The sequence below is a fragment of the Amblyraja radiata genome, chromosome 32 (genome assembly GCF_010909765.2).
Source record: "Amblyraja radiata isolate CabotCenter1 chromosome 32, sAmbRad1.1.pri, whole genome shotgun sequence".
Taxonomy (NCBI): domain Eukaryota; kingdom Metazoa; phylum Chordata; class Chondrichthyes; order Rajiformes; family Rajidae; genus Amblyraja; species Amblyraja radiata.
Genome location: NC_045987.1, coordinates 10,357,548 through 10,375,609, shown reverse-complemented (window position 1 = coordinate 10,375,609; position 18,062 = coordinate 10,357,548). Strand labels below are relative to the sequence as shown.

General features: G+C 42.7%; 1 protein-coding gene across 5 annotated transcripts in view; it reads right to left on the bottom strand.

Moving 5' to 3' along the window:
• The window catches only part of LOC116990864 (torsin-1A-like), a 61,910-nt gene that overhangs the window by 26,437 nt on the left and 17,411 nt on the right, over positions 1 to 18,062 (bottom strand). For 4 of the 5 annotated variants that reach the window (XM_033048942.1, XM_033048943.1, XM_033048940.1 and 1 more), the window contains exon 5: positions 11,067 to 11,332. In XM_033048942.1, coding sequence (XP_032904833.1) covers positions 11,067 to 11,332 — 266 coding nt within the window. Of the gene's footprint in view, positions 1 to 6,837; positions 7,140 to 8,670; positions 8,847 to 11,066; positions 11,333 to 18,062 lie in introns of those variants that run through there. The other variant, XM_033048941.1, reaches the window with a different exon arrangement.

Below are 18,062 nucleotides of genomic sequence, written 5' to 3'. Positions count from 1 at the left end.
TGTTATATGCCCGGGATGGTGGGCAGGTTATATAGACTGGGCTGCGGGTTCAATGATTTTCAAAAGTGAATTGATTAAGTATTTGATACAAAAGATGACAGAGGTCTGTGAAGGATAAGTGGGTGGAAGAAGCTGAAAAGAGAGATATTACAAGAGACATCATGAACACGATGGAATAAAAACAAGACGCAACTTGGGAGCATGATGGAATACTCCCTACTTGCCTTAAATCGGTGCAGCTCTTAATACCATCCATTACTAAATACTAATTTCCTCACTACCTGTATGTTCTATCTATACAATGCACAGCACTTGATTTGGCTGCTCCACTAACATTTTGGTGCAGAAGAGGTTTACCACAATTTTGCTTGCATTATAGAGGGTATTAGCTATAAGGTTGGACAAACTTGGATTATTTTCTCTGGAATGTAAGAATTTGAAGGGGAACCTGACGAGGGTTGCCAACTGTCCCGTATTAGCCGGGACATCCCGTATATTGGGCTAAGTTGGTTTGTCCGCACTTGTCCCGTATTTGACTGCGACTACTCGGGTCAAGGGGACTGTTGGTTCGGAGCGCTGCGACTGGCCCCGTCTCACCCGTCTCGATGCAGTGCAGCCCATGGAGTGCAGCAGCAGTGCCTAGCCCGTGGCCCCGCCTGTCAGCAGCCCGGCCAGCTGTCCGACCTTCGCTTATTCCTTCTCATGGCCGATCATCAGTTCATGAGTTGGATGGGGTGCAGGATGTTGCATACAACATAGCGTGGCCTGGATCAAAACTCCTCTACTGGCCCGCCGGCTGGGATTTGTATGCAGTCCAGCACCCGGGCTAACTCATCATTTACCCAGCCACGGCCGAGTCAGTCAACTAATTGATATTGGGAATTTGCCCCTAATTTTGACCTTTTGTCCCTTATTTGGGAGTGAGAAAGTTGGCAACCCTAGACCTGACAGAAGTATATGAAATTATGAGAGGCATAGATAAGGTGGACAGAACCTTTTCTCAGGGTGGAAATGTCAAAGACTAGATGAAAGAGCTTTAAGGTGGGAGGATGGAACTGCTCCTCTGCACCTCAAAGACATGCGGGTAACTGCAGCATTACTTTCCTAATTTTGTATTCAATTCCCCTTGTGACAAGGGTCAACATATCTGTCTGTTCTCTACCTGTTCATGTGTCTGTCTAAATGGCTCTTAAATGACAAACCACCTGCACTTGTTTGTCAAGGTCCAAGTGTGCCGGCTTAAGATGGTCCACAAAGACAGTCTCATGCCTGCCGCCCATGTTGATGACAAAAGTCGTGGTGCCGTGTTGCAGAACCTGGAAAGGTCCCTCATAAGGCCTTTGCAGTGGTGTATGGTGAGAATCCCGGCGAAGGAAGACGTACCGGCAGTCCTGGAGGGCAGGTGGGACGTACGTGGTGGTGAGTCCATGGCGGGACGTTGGGACTGGAGAGAGCGCACCCACCTTCTCCCAGAGGCGTGTCAGCCTGGTCGTGGGCGGTTCCTGATGTCCACGTGCCGCCGGGATGGTGGGCGCGCTCTCTCGTCCCAACGTGACGACTCCGGCTCGCAGCACACGGAATGGGCTTTCATAGACCCGTTGTAATGGCGAGCGGTGAGCGTCCCTGCGGAAGAAAATATAGTCACACTGTTGTAACACTGTGGGCACATGCACCGCAGACGAATCGTGCCTAGCAGTGGGAACTGGGGCCAACGTGCTCACCCTTTCTCGAAGGCCGGCCAGCAGCGCTGGGGCTGATGCGACTTGACCGCGGGCGACAGGCAGAAAATCCCCGGGCCACCCAGTCCGTGCCCGTAAGCCGAGCTTTCAGTGCCGACGGAACCTTTCGACCAGCCAATTGGCCTGCGGGTGGTAGGCAATCGTATGGTGCAACTGGGCACCGTAGAGCTGGGCTAGGGCAGACCACAAGGAACTGGGCCCCCCGGTCGGTGGAAATGTCAGATGGCACCCCGAACCTGCGATCCAGTGGGCCGCCATAGCCTGAGCGCAAGCCGCGGCGGAGGTATCAGTAAGTGGGATCGCCTCTGGCCACCCCGTGAAACGGACCACGATGGTGAGCAGGTGCGTGGCACAGCGGGACTGTGGCAAGGGACCTACAAGGTCGACATGCACGTACAGGAACCTACCCTCGGAGACCTTGAACTCCTGCACAGGGTGGCCGCACGTGTCGCTGGTGCCGCGCAGGTGTTCCAGCGTCTAATAGGCATGATCGGTCGGGGATTGAAATTTATTTACATCTACTTAGATGACATCCTGGTTGCGAGCCGCTCACAACAGGAACACCTCATACACCTGCGGGCGCTGTTCCAGCGGCTTCAAGATCATGGACTTGTCGTCAATCCCGCAAAATGCCAGTTTGGCTTCTGCACTATTTCGTTCCGGGCCACAACGTCACCTCGCAGGGCTCCACCCCATTGCCCTCTAAGGTGGAGGCCATCCGGCAGTTCCCTAGGCCGCTCACTATGAAAGGCCTACAGGAGTTTGTCGATATGGTCAACTTCCGTTTCGTGCCGGCGGCGGCCAGAATCATGCGCCCCCTCTTCCAGTGCCTTGCTGGTAAGCCACGGGAACTCGTGTGGTCCACCGAGGCGGAGGCCACGTTCGAGGGCGTGGAGCCACCATGCTGGTACACCCGCGGGCCACGGCCTCGACGGCTCTCACGGTGAATGCCTCAGATTCGGCCGTGGGTGGGGTGTTGGAACAGCTCATTGACGGCCGCTGGCAGCCGCTCGCCTTTTTCAGCCGTCAGCTGAGGCCCCCTGAGCGCAACTACACTGCATTTGACCGAGAGCTCCTTGCCCTCTACCTGGCCATCCGGCACTTTCGCTACTTCCTGGAGGGCAGGCCTTCCTAGCCTTTGCCGACCACAAGCCCTTGACGTTCGCCTTGGCCAAGCTGTCCAACCCATGGTCCGCTCGGCAGCAACGACACCTGGCATTCGTCTCGGATTTACAACGGACGTACAGCACGTGGCCGGGAAGTGCAACACAGTCGCCGATGTCCTGTCCCGCCTGGCCGTCCCAGCTGTGGACCACGGTGTGGATTACATGGAGTTTGCTGCAGCACAGCCCACAGATGACAGGATGGCGGATTACAGGACGGCCGCTTCAGGGTTGCGGTTGGCCGACGTTGACCATTCGGTCTAACGGGAGCGTTGGTGCTGTGCGACGTATCCATCCATGGCCTGGCCCGCAGGGATTCGCATCGGTCCGCACTGCAGCGTGTCTACAAAGGTTCGTTCCGGGTGTTGCGCCCCGACGTTCCGGTTGGACGTTGGGGCCCGGGAGATCGTCTCCGTCACTCGGCTTAAACCGGCTCACCTGGATGTCGACAGCCCGGTGGTGGTGGCGTAGCACCTAGGGGCCGTCCGCTGGCCGATCCATGGCACCTGCAGTGCCTGTTCTCCCCGCACCTCTTGCTTCTGTTCCTCCCACACCGTCAAGGTCCCCTGGCTTTGTTCCGCCAGCCTCACCTGTACCGCCCGTCCCGTCTGTTGTTACCACGTGGGCTGGACGTCGGGTCCACCCTCCTGCTCAGTTCCGTACCTCGGGTTCTGGGGGTGGGTCCTGTAGCGGCCCCTTGTGGTGGCCTTGTTAATATCGAACCCTCGCGATTGGCTGGTACGGTCACATGAGCGCGGGAGCTTCTTCGATTTTTTCTGTAACCGTTCATTCTAGCGCCACGCGAATAGAATACACATCGTTAAAATTTGGCTGTCTATCTCGACTCGGGTGACTACTTTGTTTGCACAGCTAACATCTCGACTAGCCAAAGTAGAATAATGAATTCTGAAGTATATCGACACAACCTGTCTGCTCAAGGTCAAACAAATGTCTCAAAACTCATTGGCCGGCGGTTCATTTTACGGCAAGACAATGATCCCAAACATACTGTTGAAGCAACAAAGGAGTTTTTCACAGCTAAAAAATTATTGAGTGGCCAAGTCAATCACCCGATCTGAACCCAATTGAGCATGACTTTTATATGCTGAAGAGAAAGCTGAAGGGGACTAGCCCCCAAAACAAGGATAAGCTAAAGATGGCTGCAATACAGGCCTGGCAGAGCATCACCAGAGAAGATACCCAGCAACTGGTGATGTCCATGAATCGCAGACTTCAAACAGCCATTGCATGTAAAGTATATGCAACAAAATACTAAACATGACTACTTTCATTTACGACATTGCTGTGTCCCAAACATTATGGTGCCCTGAAATGGGAAGATTATGTATAAGCACTGCTGTAATTTCTACATAGTGAAACCAAAATGTGTAAAAATGGCCTTTATTAAAATGTGACAATGTGCACTTGAACCACATGTGATTTTTTCTATTACAAATCTCAAATTGTGGAGTACAGAGGCAAATAAATAAATGATGGGTCTTTATAAACTAATGTATTCTTGTTTTACAGCGCACTGTAAATATATAATGTTCCACCACCCCAGCACCAGTCATTTTAGATCTAAATTACTTTAGAAATGCAATTCACAAAACAAATCCAATTGAAAAGAATCTGATAAAATAACATGTATTTTCACATGGTGACATTTTTTTTTAATAACAAATCTCTACAGTGGAAAAAATGTAGTTAAAAATATCAGACTTTTCATGTTTTACCAAGTAACATGTGTTTATTTTAATCATGAGCCTGTCACATAACTGGACACTATAACAAAGTAATAAGATTATTCTGGTATCAGTATGAAATATTTTGTATAGTAAAAGTAATTGCTAAAACAGACACTATTTGCCTTCTTAGGAAACGTATCCATCTTAACTGGCTTTAGTTAAAAACAAATATATACACTTTACATGATTTGACCTGTAAAAATGTTGACACAAAAATATCCGTAGGCAAAACAAGAAAATTGTTGAACAAAAAGCCCATGTTGGATATGCTTTTTCACATTTGCTACGAAGGAGAAATTGAGTACCTTGTGCATGAATGGATCGTTAGTGCATTGCAACATAAATTAGTTTCTTCTCGTTGTCATTTCTTTAAGTGGGACGGTGGGATTAAACTTGAACATAATACATTGCTGATTTCTTTGCATGGTTCCTTCGTCAAGAGCAATTACTCAATTTTAAATTTACACAAAAAGTGTATTTTCAAAGAAGTGCAGTGGCTCAATCTATGCAATCTGTCAAGCTATGCAATCATTTTCAACTAATTACTTCCCTACTGTATGTATGTAAACATGTGTGAAATTCTCAATCTTTAAATAGCAGCTTAAAATCACGACAGGAACAAACTGGCAAATTGAGATAGATTGAAATAGCGCGATCCCCGGGTAAATCCATCAACTGCAGCAATCAATTACCCCATTATTTTTTTTATTATTAAAAAAGTGTCCAGTGTCAAAAAGCAAAATATATTCAATTAAAAAAACACACACATTCTACAAGTTAAAATCCACCTTGGTGGCTACGGTTTTGCAGCCTTTGATTGAATAGATCTTTTCATTTTTTGGAAAGTATGTCATTTCATCAGCTACAGCAGTAATAAGCTCCTCATCCGCCTGATAACCCCTGGCTACCAGTTCTTTCTTGACACACAACTTGACATGTTTATATTCCAGAGGAAGGATGGGACAAAGTAGTCAATCACGTTACAACCAATGAGGCTGGTGTGCCAGAATCCACCTATCCAATGAACCAAAAATACATTAGTTTACAAAGATCACATCAGGCAAAGCATCAAAATCATACAGCCATTCATATCTGCGCTCCAGTTATGTACCATTTCAATTTGCATGGTTTTAAAATTCTTCATTGCCCTAAACACATCACAATCTACGTAATCTTGACCAAACCATAAATCCGTCAGGATCTCTATAGATCACCAGCTCTGGTCTTGCATAATCATTCCACCATTTGTTCAGCTACCAGCATCCTCCAGTTCCTTCCATTAACCTCTGCCTTTAAGATGCTTCATTGACCAATCATTTGGTCACCTGTGCTATTACCATTATGTGATTCAGTTTCAAACTTTTATTGGATAACAATTTTTATAGAAGTGAAGCCTTTCCAATATTTTACAAGCTTCAAGCTCCTGCACTGAATTAGCCTTCAACCAAACATTGTGGAAACTTAGCAATAAATGTCTGTGCTCCTGAGACTACAAGAAGAAAAGGCAATCCGCCAGTGCAGTAACCTTTGATGGAAAACAAATAAAACTGTAGATGCTGAAATCTGAAACAAAAGCAGAGATGCTAGAAGAACTCAAGCATTATCTGTGGAAAGATAAACCAGTCAACATTTCCAGTCAGTGATCCTTCCCACAGAAGAACTTTCAGCACTTTGATTACCCTCAAGTAGTCAATACTGGAAAGCAAAGATCTTATAGCACATCAATGCAAACAGGAAGCATGTCAGAATAGAATTAGATGTATGCAGCTCCCAAACCTGTCAACCCTGTATAAGGAATGCCATAGATGTGCACTGGTAACTAGAATACTCATGGAAGTGGAAAAAGATATGAACAGATAAACAAAGGCACAATGTCCAAAAACGTCTAGCATAGCCTTCATAAAATTGAAATGGATGTTTAGTTTAGTTTAGAGATACAGCATGGAAACAGTCCTTTCGGCCCAACCAGTCCACGCCGACCAACGCTCACCCGTACACCCGTTCTATCCCACACACTAGGGACAATTTACAGAAGCCAATTAACCTACAAACCCGCACCTCTTTAGAATGGGGGAGGAAACCAACACCGTCACAGGGAGGATGTACAAACTCCATACACACAGCACCCGTGGTCAGGATCAAACCCAGGTCTCTGGCACCGTATGGCAGCAATTTTACGGCTGTGTCACTGTGCCGCCGCAATGGTTGTACAGATTTCCAATTGGCGAACATATTTTGTTCCAGTGTTCTTCATTGCACATTCCTCATTTTAAGCAAAAAAGTATATATTAATCAAATTGTACAAAGAAGATTCGAAGTGCAGTTCATTTCAAACTGCCAAAATTTAGCAAACATACTTACTCTTTTTGTTATTGAAGACTCCGATATACATTTCACTTTCAATATCTTTCAATTGAATTTCCTCCCTTTTGCTTCCTCTGCGCCAAAGGTCCAGTGCAATCTCAGTAATCTTCTCTCCACCGGCATTGCTGTTCACGACAAACAATAGTGATTTATAACAAAGAACCAAACACTAGCTGGCATAGTCTTAAGGTGAGAGGGGAGAGATTTATGGGGCAAATTTTTCACTTGGAGTATAGTCTGTGTCTGGAATGAGCTGCCAGAGGAAGCTGTAGAAGTGTAAACAATTATGCCTTTTAAAAGACATTTGTACATCTATATGGGTAGGAAGGTTTTTGAGGGCTACAGGCCAAATGCAGGCCAACAGGACCAGGCCTGTATACCAACTTTGGTCAACTAGACATGATGGACCAAAAGGCCAGTTTCATGCTGTACAGCTCTATGACAATTCACAAAGGGTATCCTCTGGAGCTTGTAGGCTTTAATACACCTCAACTCAACAAAACATAACTACCCCATCCTTCTCAAGCATTTCTCCATCATGAGGCTCCAGAGAATTTATCATGAAATCTCTGATGGCATCTCACTGTAGTACTGATGAAGTGATGGAACAGTTAGAGATGTCTTCTTTTAAATAAAATGTTAAATATGTCCTCCAAGCTGATTGTCGAATATTCTATTGTGTTATTTTGCAGAAGACCAGGGAAGCTCCCTCCCGTGTCCTGACCAATACAAATCCCACAATCAATTTCAGGCACAGAAATTATCTGACTAATTATCAAATGTGTTTGAGGGAGCTGTTGTGCTCAGATCAGCTGGCCTGCTTCCTATCGGCAGCACAGTGGCATAGATATCAGCGCTCCTGCTTCAGCGCCAGTTGCCCAAGTTCAAATTTGATTGGGTGCTGACTGTGTGGAGCTTACATTCTTTCCTGTGACAACGAGTTTCTCACTGGGGTCTCAAATTTTCGCTCACATCCCAAAAATGTGCTGCATGGTTGGTTAATTAGCCTTGCATGGGGTTGGGTGGTAGAACCTGGAGGGAATTAATGAGAGTTTAGGTAAATAGAGAAAATTAGTGGGGAGGGAAATGGGACTGTTCTGACTGGTCATAGGTTCGATAGGTTAAAATAAACTCCTTCCATTAGGAAATATGGAAATTACCACTTCCAAGGTATTTCATGGATTGTATAGTATTCTGGTCAGTATTATATAACAAGATATTACATGAATGCAAGTTAGAAGGCAGGAGAATGGGTTTGAGAGGGAAAGATAGAGCAGCCATGATTGAATGGCAAAGTAGACTTGATGGGCTGAATGGCCTAATTCTGCTCCTAGAACTTATGAACAAACACAAATATAGGTCTTGTGGTTTAAATTGAACATCATGTAAAATGGCATGCTTCAGTTGTTGCTCAGCTTAGACCACTGTTTGCTTTGTTGTCTGTTGTTCTACAATGACTGATCATGCATTACATTTATTCCCTCCATTATAATTTCAATAGCATTTACAATATATTACAAAGCCTTCAGTAAATGTGCAATAATTGTCAATAAAATAATGTACCCAATTACATTTCTATTTCAAATTCAGTATTGTTATTCCTTAAAGTTGATGATAGACTTTGTTCATGTGATTCACCATAAATATATCTTTTACCTCAGAAAAATGAAAATTACCTTCCGGTACACCACTCCATCAATGCTATCATAGTACTCCAAATAAGGCTTAATGGCATCAATAAGGCCTGCTTGCATCTTGTCCATTTCATCAAAAATGAACATGGACCTGTCACACGTGGACACATTACCACGGATCCATTTCTGCAGCTGCTCCTAAGGTTAGACATTTATTTTGTATGAAATATATTCACAGAAGCAACAACTCTTCACCCCACCACCACAAATCCCCAAACACACCTATTCTCAACACAAACACTGTTTCATACAGCATCACTGAGATGATTATATATTATCCCCAAGTCAGGGTTGATGATATTACAGGACTTTGCCTCATTGTGGCAAGAACAAAAGTCACTATAAATAATTGGTTGGCTGCTGAAGACGAGTAAACTTGACACTTGATATGCACGTATTGTTATGTAGCTGTCTGGTGAAGCAAGAAATGTAAGTACAGAAGAGGGTTAGTTTTGTCGATTCTGCCTGTTTCACCCCATAAGAGAATTTTTAAAATCTCTACTTGAATCACCCACTCCCACATATAGAATGTCTCAAATACATGTTTAATCTTATTACTACCAAACTTTTGGATATTGCTGCTTCTTATAAGTACCTCTGTTGTCGTTGATGCCATTTCCATGAAGAGACTAAAGAGCAATTTATTCCACAAATCCTTTAGCCGTGGGGCAACCATTTTTCAGGATGTAAATACAGTATCAAGGAGCATCCAGTAAATTAATATGCACTCAAGTGAATAAACTTCACATGAATTACAAATTTAAGCAGAAGTACTCGGCGATGTAACCAGAATCATTATTTGGATGGCAAATGGTCTGATTTAATGTGCTACCCATTCCCAATTTTCTATCCTACATCTGCCAAGGTCCATCTCCAAAGCACCGTACCAGTTCCAATAGCTCTCAGAATGTACCTACATCACATGTGTAGGAGGTTATTCTCCCTGATACCAGTCAGGCATCAGAAATGTGTCTGATCATCAAACATAGCCAATTTATCAGTATATGATGCTTATCTGTCCTGCCTAACTCAAAGGCACCAATCTGCATTATTGCTTCTCCCAATGTAAGGGTGGGTGGCCTCAATGTGTTATGAAATTTTAAAAATGAACTAACTTTTATTTTCATCAATGCTACATTTATTGCTTGTAATACAATTGGCTCATTTTCTAGCACTGTGATAGTCCCTCGTGAATGATTTTCAATAATTGCCTTAAATCTAGCATAAGGAAAGTCTTGTTAAGTGTTGGCACTATAACTTTTTATGATTAAGTCCCATCAATTGACCAAAACAAAATTGATAACATATTTGTCAATTCCTCAATGAGTATGCTACCAAGTTATCTGCACTGAGTATTTAGTGCTCAACGTTCAGTTGGGTGGGATATCGTTTGTTTTATCTTCTGTAATCTTATGACCACCCAGCTAATCACACCGTCACTTTTGGGGGCATTTTTTCCCAATGTATGATTACAATTGCTTTGTTTGAGAACACTCCTCTCAAATGCCTTAGGACTTTTATACTATGTTAAAAAGGCACATTACAATGAATGAATGAATGAAAACTTTATTGTCATTCAGATATACACCTAGACACAATGCACCTTGAACGAAATTTCGTTGCATTTGACTCTCCAAATCAGGTAAATAGTAAAAGTAAAAGTGCTAGGTGCGTCCATAAAAATGCCTCATGTGCATGGTTCTGTAAAATAAATATATATTAAAAGTTTTTTAAAAGTGTCGATATTTAAAAAGTTCTAGCCTCGGTTTTGTTGATTGTTCAGTAATCTTATGGCCTGGGGGATGAAGCTGTTGCAGAACCTGGTTGTCCCGCTCTTCATGCTGCGGTACCTCCTCCCAGAGTTAAGCAGTATAAACAGTCCAAATTGTGGGTGTGTGGGGGCTCTGGTTAGAATGCTATTGTGATGACATGCAGGAGAAAATTTGAAGCAAATAATCAGTATTGTTTTAATTTATGTAATGAAACATTAAATACAAAGAACTGATTTTCATGCACCACTTTAATCTCAAGGTTTGGAGTTTGTTTAACTACTTATATTTTTATGCATTCACCAAAAGTCTACAATTAGATTAAAACCATAATTCACTTGGTGATCCATTATTTCATAAAGAAACTTTTTAAACTAAATGATTAAAACACAGCATTCACCATGCACCAAATTTCCATCATTTCATTTATAATCCTTCTGAACACCTTAATTAAAATGCATAATTCACTGCTGATATCCAATACTCTCTATGCTACCCTTCACGTTTTGATTCTTTAACTGCGAGGAGCATTGCCCCACACAAAATATCCCATCAAGCAATTTAAAATGTATCCATACTCTGATGTTACCTTATAGTCGCTGAGATATTTAGGGTGAGGGAAGTGCACAGTGGAGATAAACTGATGAACATATGCACTCTGCAGTCCATTCGTGTAAATGTTCTCAGCTATTATTTTACTAATTAGGTTTTTGCCTGTCCCGGTCCAGCCATGTAGAGACAAAGCTAGAGGTTTTTTAGGGTTTGGATTTGTGAAGAAACCATTAACAGCCTTCAAAACAACTTGCTTGGCAATATGTTGTCCAAATAGTTTGTTATCCAAGTCCATCTTCAAACCTGGTTATGGAAATAAAAGGTTCAGATTATCACACAAAGAACAAAATTCTTTAAAATGCAGAGCTTTACAACTGATACACATTTTCCACATTTTTATTGCAGAGCCAAAGGGATGTTAAAAATTTGGAGATATGATGGCCTCTCCATCAGTACATAAAGCAGGCACTTTGCTTTCTAATGTGGACATCACAGATCCCAAAGCATGAGGAAAGGGGGAATTATCCCTTGTGTCCTGGCCAATGTCTACCCTTAAGCAATGACCGAGTCATGATGCTCTTTGGTGCATATTTACTTTACACAAATTGGCTGGCATATGAAGCAGGTTTGTAATAGAAGCTATACTTTATTGGTTAATGAACCACTTTGAGATTGCTCAAGGATATGAGAACAACTATACAATTTATTATTTTACTTCCTGTATATCTCTGCCTCGTATAGAACATGCCTCAGTTGTTACAACTGCAGGAGCTGATACTGATCAATTTTCCAGCGATTCATTGCTTTAAAATGAAAGCATCCTATTAATGTGAAGTTCTTCGGTCCGAGTACAGTCCAATAAAAACACAATCAATACCCCACCCGATAAGTCAAGTCAAGTCAATTCAAGAGAGTTTATTGTCATGCATCCCAGATAGGACAATGAAATTCGGCCTGTTCGCGGAGCTCGGATTCAGTCGCGGGACTTACTTACCATCACCCGGTGGGGTCCCAACATCGGAAGCCTGGATCGCCTCAGCACAGAGGGAGAACAAGGAGAGAAGAGACAAGGACTTAAGACTTTTGCCTTCCATCACAATGAGGAGGTGCATGGTAGACTCACTGTGGTGGACGTTAAATCTGTGTTTATTGTGTGTTTTGTTATTTTATTCTATGTTATGACTGCAAGGCAAACAAATTTCGTTCAGACTGAAAAGTCTGAATGACAATAAAGGAATACAATACAATACAATACAAAATTCTTGCATTGCTGCAGCACAACAGGATATGGTAGTCATAAATACAGATCAGATCAGTGTGTCCATATACCATAGAATACATATATACACACACATCAGTAAACAGATAAAGTGCAATAAGTTGTTATAGTTCATAGTTTGTTTGAAGTTGTGTTTAATAGTCTGATGGCTGTGGGAAATAAGCTGTTCCTGAATCTGGATGTTGCAGATTTCAGGCTCCTGTACCTTCTACCCAATGGCAGCGGAGAGATGAGTGTGTGGCCAGGATGGTGTGGGCCCTTGATGAGGTTGGCAGCCTTTTTGAGGCAGCGACTGAGATAGATCCCCTCGATGGTAGGGAGTGAAAATGTCTAAATTCTGACCTCGGACTGTTTCTGTGCTCAGTTACACATCTGCCATTCCTTAACAATGTCTTAAATGTGCTTCTTTTCTTACCCTGTAAATGTTTTTGACATTCTTAACGACACAAAGACTGCCTACTTCCATCTTTGTTTCATCATCTGTCCTACTTCATCTAATATCCTTCGAAAAACCTCATTCATTTACTTGTGTCACTCCAGATTCCAGTCCAGGCAAGTCCTGGCAAGTCTTCTATCCCCATATCTGGAATCTTCAATGCAGGCAGATTCCTGCGACTCGGCTGTGACAGGAATCAGTGTTGGCCCGTCATAATTTATATTACAAATTAGATTAAGAGACTGTATGAAGCTAAAACAAAATATGCGAGTAAAGAATAGAACAACATGTTGATTGGTGTAGAGGTTTATCGATAATACTGATAGAGGTGGATGTTTCATGTAAAAATGAGTTCAAAATCATGATAGATGTGGACAAATTACATGACTTGGAAGCGGAGCGAAAGGGAATTCATTCCCTTTGATAGGAGATATAAAAACAAACATTTTAAACATTGAGATTGGTAAATAGTGATGTACAGTGTAATCTTGACATGTTGGTTCATGTAAATATGTAAATAAGTGAGTACCAGCAATTGGGAAAGCAAATTATTTGAACATCGAAGGGCTGAATGGTCTCCTCCTGCACCTATTTTCTATCTTAATTGCAGAATTTTTAGTATTAGTTTTAGAGATACAGCATATTTTGGTCCACCAAGTCCATGTTGACCATCAATCACCTGTACACTAATTCTATGTTATCCCACTTTTGCATCCTACACTATAGGGGCAATTTACAGAAGCCAATTAACCTACAAACCGGCACGTCTTTCGAATGTGGGAGGAAACCGAAGCACCCGGAGAAAACTCATGCAGTCGCAGGGAGAACACGCAAACTCCATACAGCCAACAACCACAGGGTGTGGAAGTACAATCTCATTTTTCAATTACTGATAACTAGAACCACCATCTCAGACAAATAAATGAGGATCCCAGCCAGAATCTAGCAATTAGACAGGCAAATGGATTTGCAGGGAATGGAGGGATATGGGTTATGTGCAGGCAGAGGAGATTAATTTAACCCAGCATCAATGTTCAGCATGGATATTGTGGGCTTTAGGGCCTGTTCTTGTGCTGTATTGTTCTATGTTCTGTGAGCATTGGAGGTCAGGGGAGACCTAATAAAAGTATAGGGAGGTTTCACGAAAGGTCACTGGGTCATAGGGCTCGACGCACGGAGCCGCTAAATCCAACTGGAAGACATCCGTCACTTCCGGTATATGTTATTAATGCTAGAAACGCATACTTTCCTATCTGTTAAAAACCTGTTATATTTCTCAATGCTCACAGTGGGTGCCCAATCAGGATTGTTGACATCATTCCATGCTGCAGGCTTGTCTGTTATTAGATGATAAATAAATAAGTAGTTTGGGTGATTGTGCAGGCTTTAAACAAGAAACATTGAGAAATATATTTTGGCAAATAATAAAATGTCCTGATTTTGTCCAATTAACAGATGACAATTATCCCATTCCTTAGCTTGCATCTGAGTAAAATTTATTTCAAAACGCATTGATAGTTTACGATTATTTAAATGGTAAATGGAGCTTCAGAAGCATTGGCGATTTTGCAATTTTACTGACGGATTTTTCACTTTTAAAACTTTTCATATAACAAATGAATAAAGATAAAAAGTCAATAATGCCTTACTTTTGATGAAATGCAGCGAGCAAACGCGATAATTCCCGATATTTTCGATCTTTATATCTCCACGGCAAATTCCGTTGTTTTTGCACCTTCAGCTCCCTCTTGAATTTACCTTAGTTTTTATCTTTCTTCTGGACTGTAAAGTTAGGTAGCTGTGCCTCACGGTCACCCCGACTGGCACAGTAATTTACAGCTCAAAAACTGGCCGTTTTCGCGGTTTTTAACGGGTGTGAAAGTGCGTGTTTTCAACATCACTAACATGTACCGGAAGTGACGCTTGTACCCCAGTTAAATTTTGCGGTCACGTGGGTGAGGATCTACGCTCCAGTGACCTTTCGTGAAATCACCCTATAGAGAAGCGAGAACTGAAGGGACTACAGCAGCTAAAGTGCTTGGTAAACGTTGAAAATATTGGGAATTATCGCGTTTGCTCACTGCATTTCATCAAGTAAGGCATTATTTGTGTTTTTTCTTGATTCCTAGCATGACCCGTACTGTTGCTACGCTACTCCAAATGGATTACCCGCGATGTACAGCAGGTAGGCGCTTACCATTGTTTCCAACGTGGCGGGCCCGTTAAAACCCGCCGAAAATGTCAATTTTTGTGCTGCAAATAATTATGGAAATCGGGATAAGCGTGTGAGACATTTAGCCCACTTCAGAATTCCAAAAGTGAGGAGAAATGACGGTAGATAGAAGTGAGAGCAAAGGGACAACAACAAACAGAGTGCTTAGCGAACATTGGCCTTGCTCACTGCATTTCATCAACTAAGGCATTATTTGTGTTTTTTCTTGATTGCTTGGGCATCTAAAAAGTTTCAGAAGTGATAAATCTGGCTAATTTTTTTAAATCTCCCATGGTTCCCAAGTGGGTTTTTACATACAAAATTAAAACGCATCTGAGGAAAAATGTACAGCCAGATTTATCACATCTGAGAATTTTTAGATACCAAAGGAATCAAGAAAAAACACAAATAATGCCTTACTGTTGATGAAATGCAGTGAGCAAATTCCATAATTCCCAATATTTTCAATTCCGATATCTGCACGGCCAATGTTTACCAAGCACTTTAGCTGCTGTTGTCCCTTCAGTTCTCGCTTCTCTATACCTTCATTTCGCTTCACTTTTGGAATTCTAAAGTTGGGTACATGTCTCTCACACTTACCCCGACCCACTATTTTTTTCAGCGCAAAAATTCAACATTTTGGCGGTTTTTAACAGGTAGGAAAGTATGCGTTTCTAGCATTAATAACATATACCGCAAGTGACGGATGTCCTCCAGATGGATTGAGCGGCTCCGTGCGTCAAGCCATATGACCCAGTGCCCTATGACGTGCAACCCCCCTATAGGGTGATTTCACGAAAGGTCACTGGAGCGTAAATTCCCACTCACGTGACCGAACATTTTAACTGGGGGACAAGCGTCACTTCCGGTACATGTTAGTGGATGGGAAAACACGCACTTTCACACCCGTTAAAAACATCGAAAACGGCCCGTTTTTGAGCTGCAATTAAGTGAGCCAGTCGGGGTGACCGTGAGGAACAGCTACCTAAATTTACAGTCCAAAAAAAAGATAGAAACTAAGGTAAATACAAGAGGGAGCTGAAGGTGTAAAAAAGGCGGAAGTTGATTGCGGACTTTTTTCTTGGAGATTTAAAGATCCAAAATATCGGGAATTATTGCGTTTGCCCGCTGCATTTCATCAAAAGTGGCATTATTGACTTTGTTATCTTTATTCATTTGTTAGATGAAAAGTATTAAAAGTTAGAAACCCGTCAGTAAAATTGCAAAATCGCCCATGGTTCTCGGGTGGGTTTTAACATGCAAAATGAAAACGCTTCTGAAGCTCCATTTACCATTTAAATAATCGTAAACTCTCAATGCGTTTGGAAATCAATTTTACTGAAATGCAAGCTTACGATTATTTAAATGGTAAATGGAGCTTCAGAAGCGTGTTCATTTTGCATGTTAAAACCCACCCGAGAACCATGGGCGATTTTGCAATTTTACTGAAGGATTTCTAACTTTTAATACTTTTCATCTAACAAATGAATAAAGATAACAAAGTCAATAATGCCACTTTTGATGAAATGCAGCGAGCAAACGCGATAATTCCCGATATTTTGGATCTTTAAATCTCCAAGAAAAAAGTCCGCAATCAACTTCCGCCTTTTTTACACCTTCAGCTCCCTCTTGTATTTCCCTTAGTTTCTATCTTTTTTTTGGACTGTAAATTTAGGTAGCTGTTCCTCACGGTCACCCCGACTGGCTCACTTAATTGCAGCTCAAAAACGGGCCGTTTTCGATGTTTTTAACGGGTGTGAAAGTGCGTGTTTTCCCATCCACTAACATGTACCGGAAGTGACGCTTGTCCCCCAGTTGAAATTTTCGGTCACGTGAGTGGGGATTTACGCTCCAGTGACCTTTCGTGAAATCACCCTATATGAGAGGCTTCCTGTGGTGTACTGTTTTATTTATTTATTGCATTATTATAGAAACAACACTTATTTCAATGACCACTTTTCACTCTCCACTCATCAAAAGAGACAAATAAAGTTAAGATTAAAGAAATCAATTTCTTCTCCCTATTATTTAGAGCCAAGTTATTACTGGCTTATTACTGGATTTGTATCCAAATCTGAATTTGCATTGTAATTCCCCACAGCATTGTTCATTGTCACAACTACCCCGGAGAGAGCAGACGTGTTGCAAGGTGGCCTGTGGCATGCGGATGCAGCACAAATAAATAGCCGGTGTATGTTAACGTGGTGGTGTGATGTCACGACCATTTACCTGTCAGGTTGAGTTTCACGCCCTCGTCCTCACAACACACCTGGAACTTGCAGTACAGTTTGGTGAAGAGGCCGGTAACAAAAGTGCCCATACCGATGGGCTCCACGACCGCCAGAAAAGGAGTGGACAAGACCACGAGCAGTACAGCCCGGACCATCACCTTCATGTTGTCGGTTTCCTGGCGGCCGCCCCCTAACAGGCGACGAGGCACAAGACCCCGCCTGACAACGCAGCGGCCAGCGAGCCCTGACAACCCAGCGGAAGAGCAGGCGGCGTCACATCCGCCCCTCTGACCTTCCCCCCCCCAACCAGACATGTTTGTGAGGGGCATCCACACAGGCAGGAATATGGTGCTGACAACAGTCAACTGGTCCCTCTCACTCTCTCTATGTCTCATTTTCTGGAGAGTTGGAACTATTCAGTAAGTCCAGCAGCATTTGTGACGAGAAGGAAAAAAAACGAATAAGTCTTGGAACTAATACAATTAAGATTATAGAACCCCATCTAATCCAATCAACATATTATTCTATTCCCTACTCACCTATTTATTTTCTTCATTTTACGTGAATCTACTAATAATATGACAATTTTCTGGATGGTTGCAGGAGGGCTGTGAGGTTGCAGGAGGGCTGTGATTGGAAACTAAATATTCCAGGATTTCGTTGCTTCAGGTGTGATAGAATTGGAGGGGCAAGAGGTGGAGGTGTTGCATTGCTTATCAGGGAAGATATTACAGCAGTGCTTTGGCAGGATAGATTAGAGGGCTCGTCTAGGGAGGCTATTTGGGTGGAACTGAGAAATGGGAAAGGGGTAGCAACACTTATAGGGGTGTATTATAGACCGCCAAATGGGGAGCGAGAATTGGAAGAGCAAATAT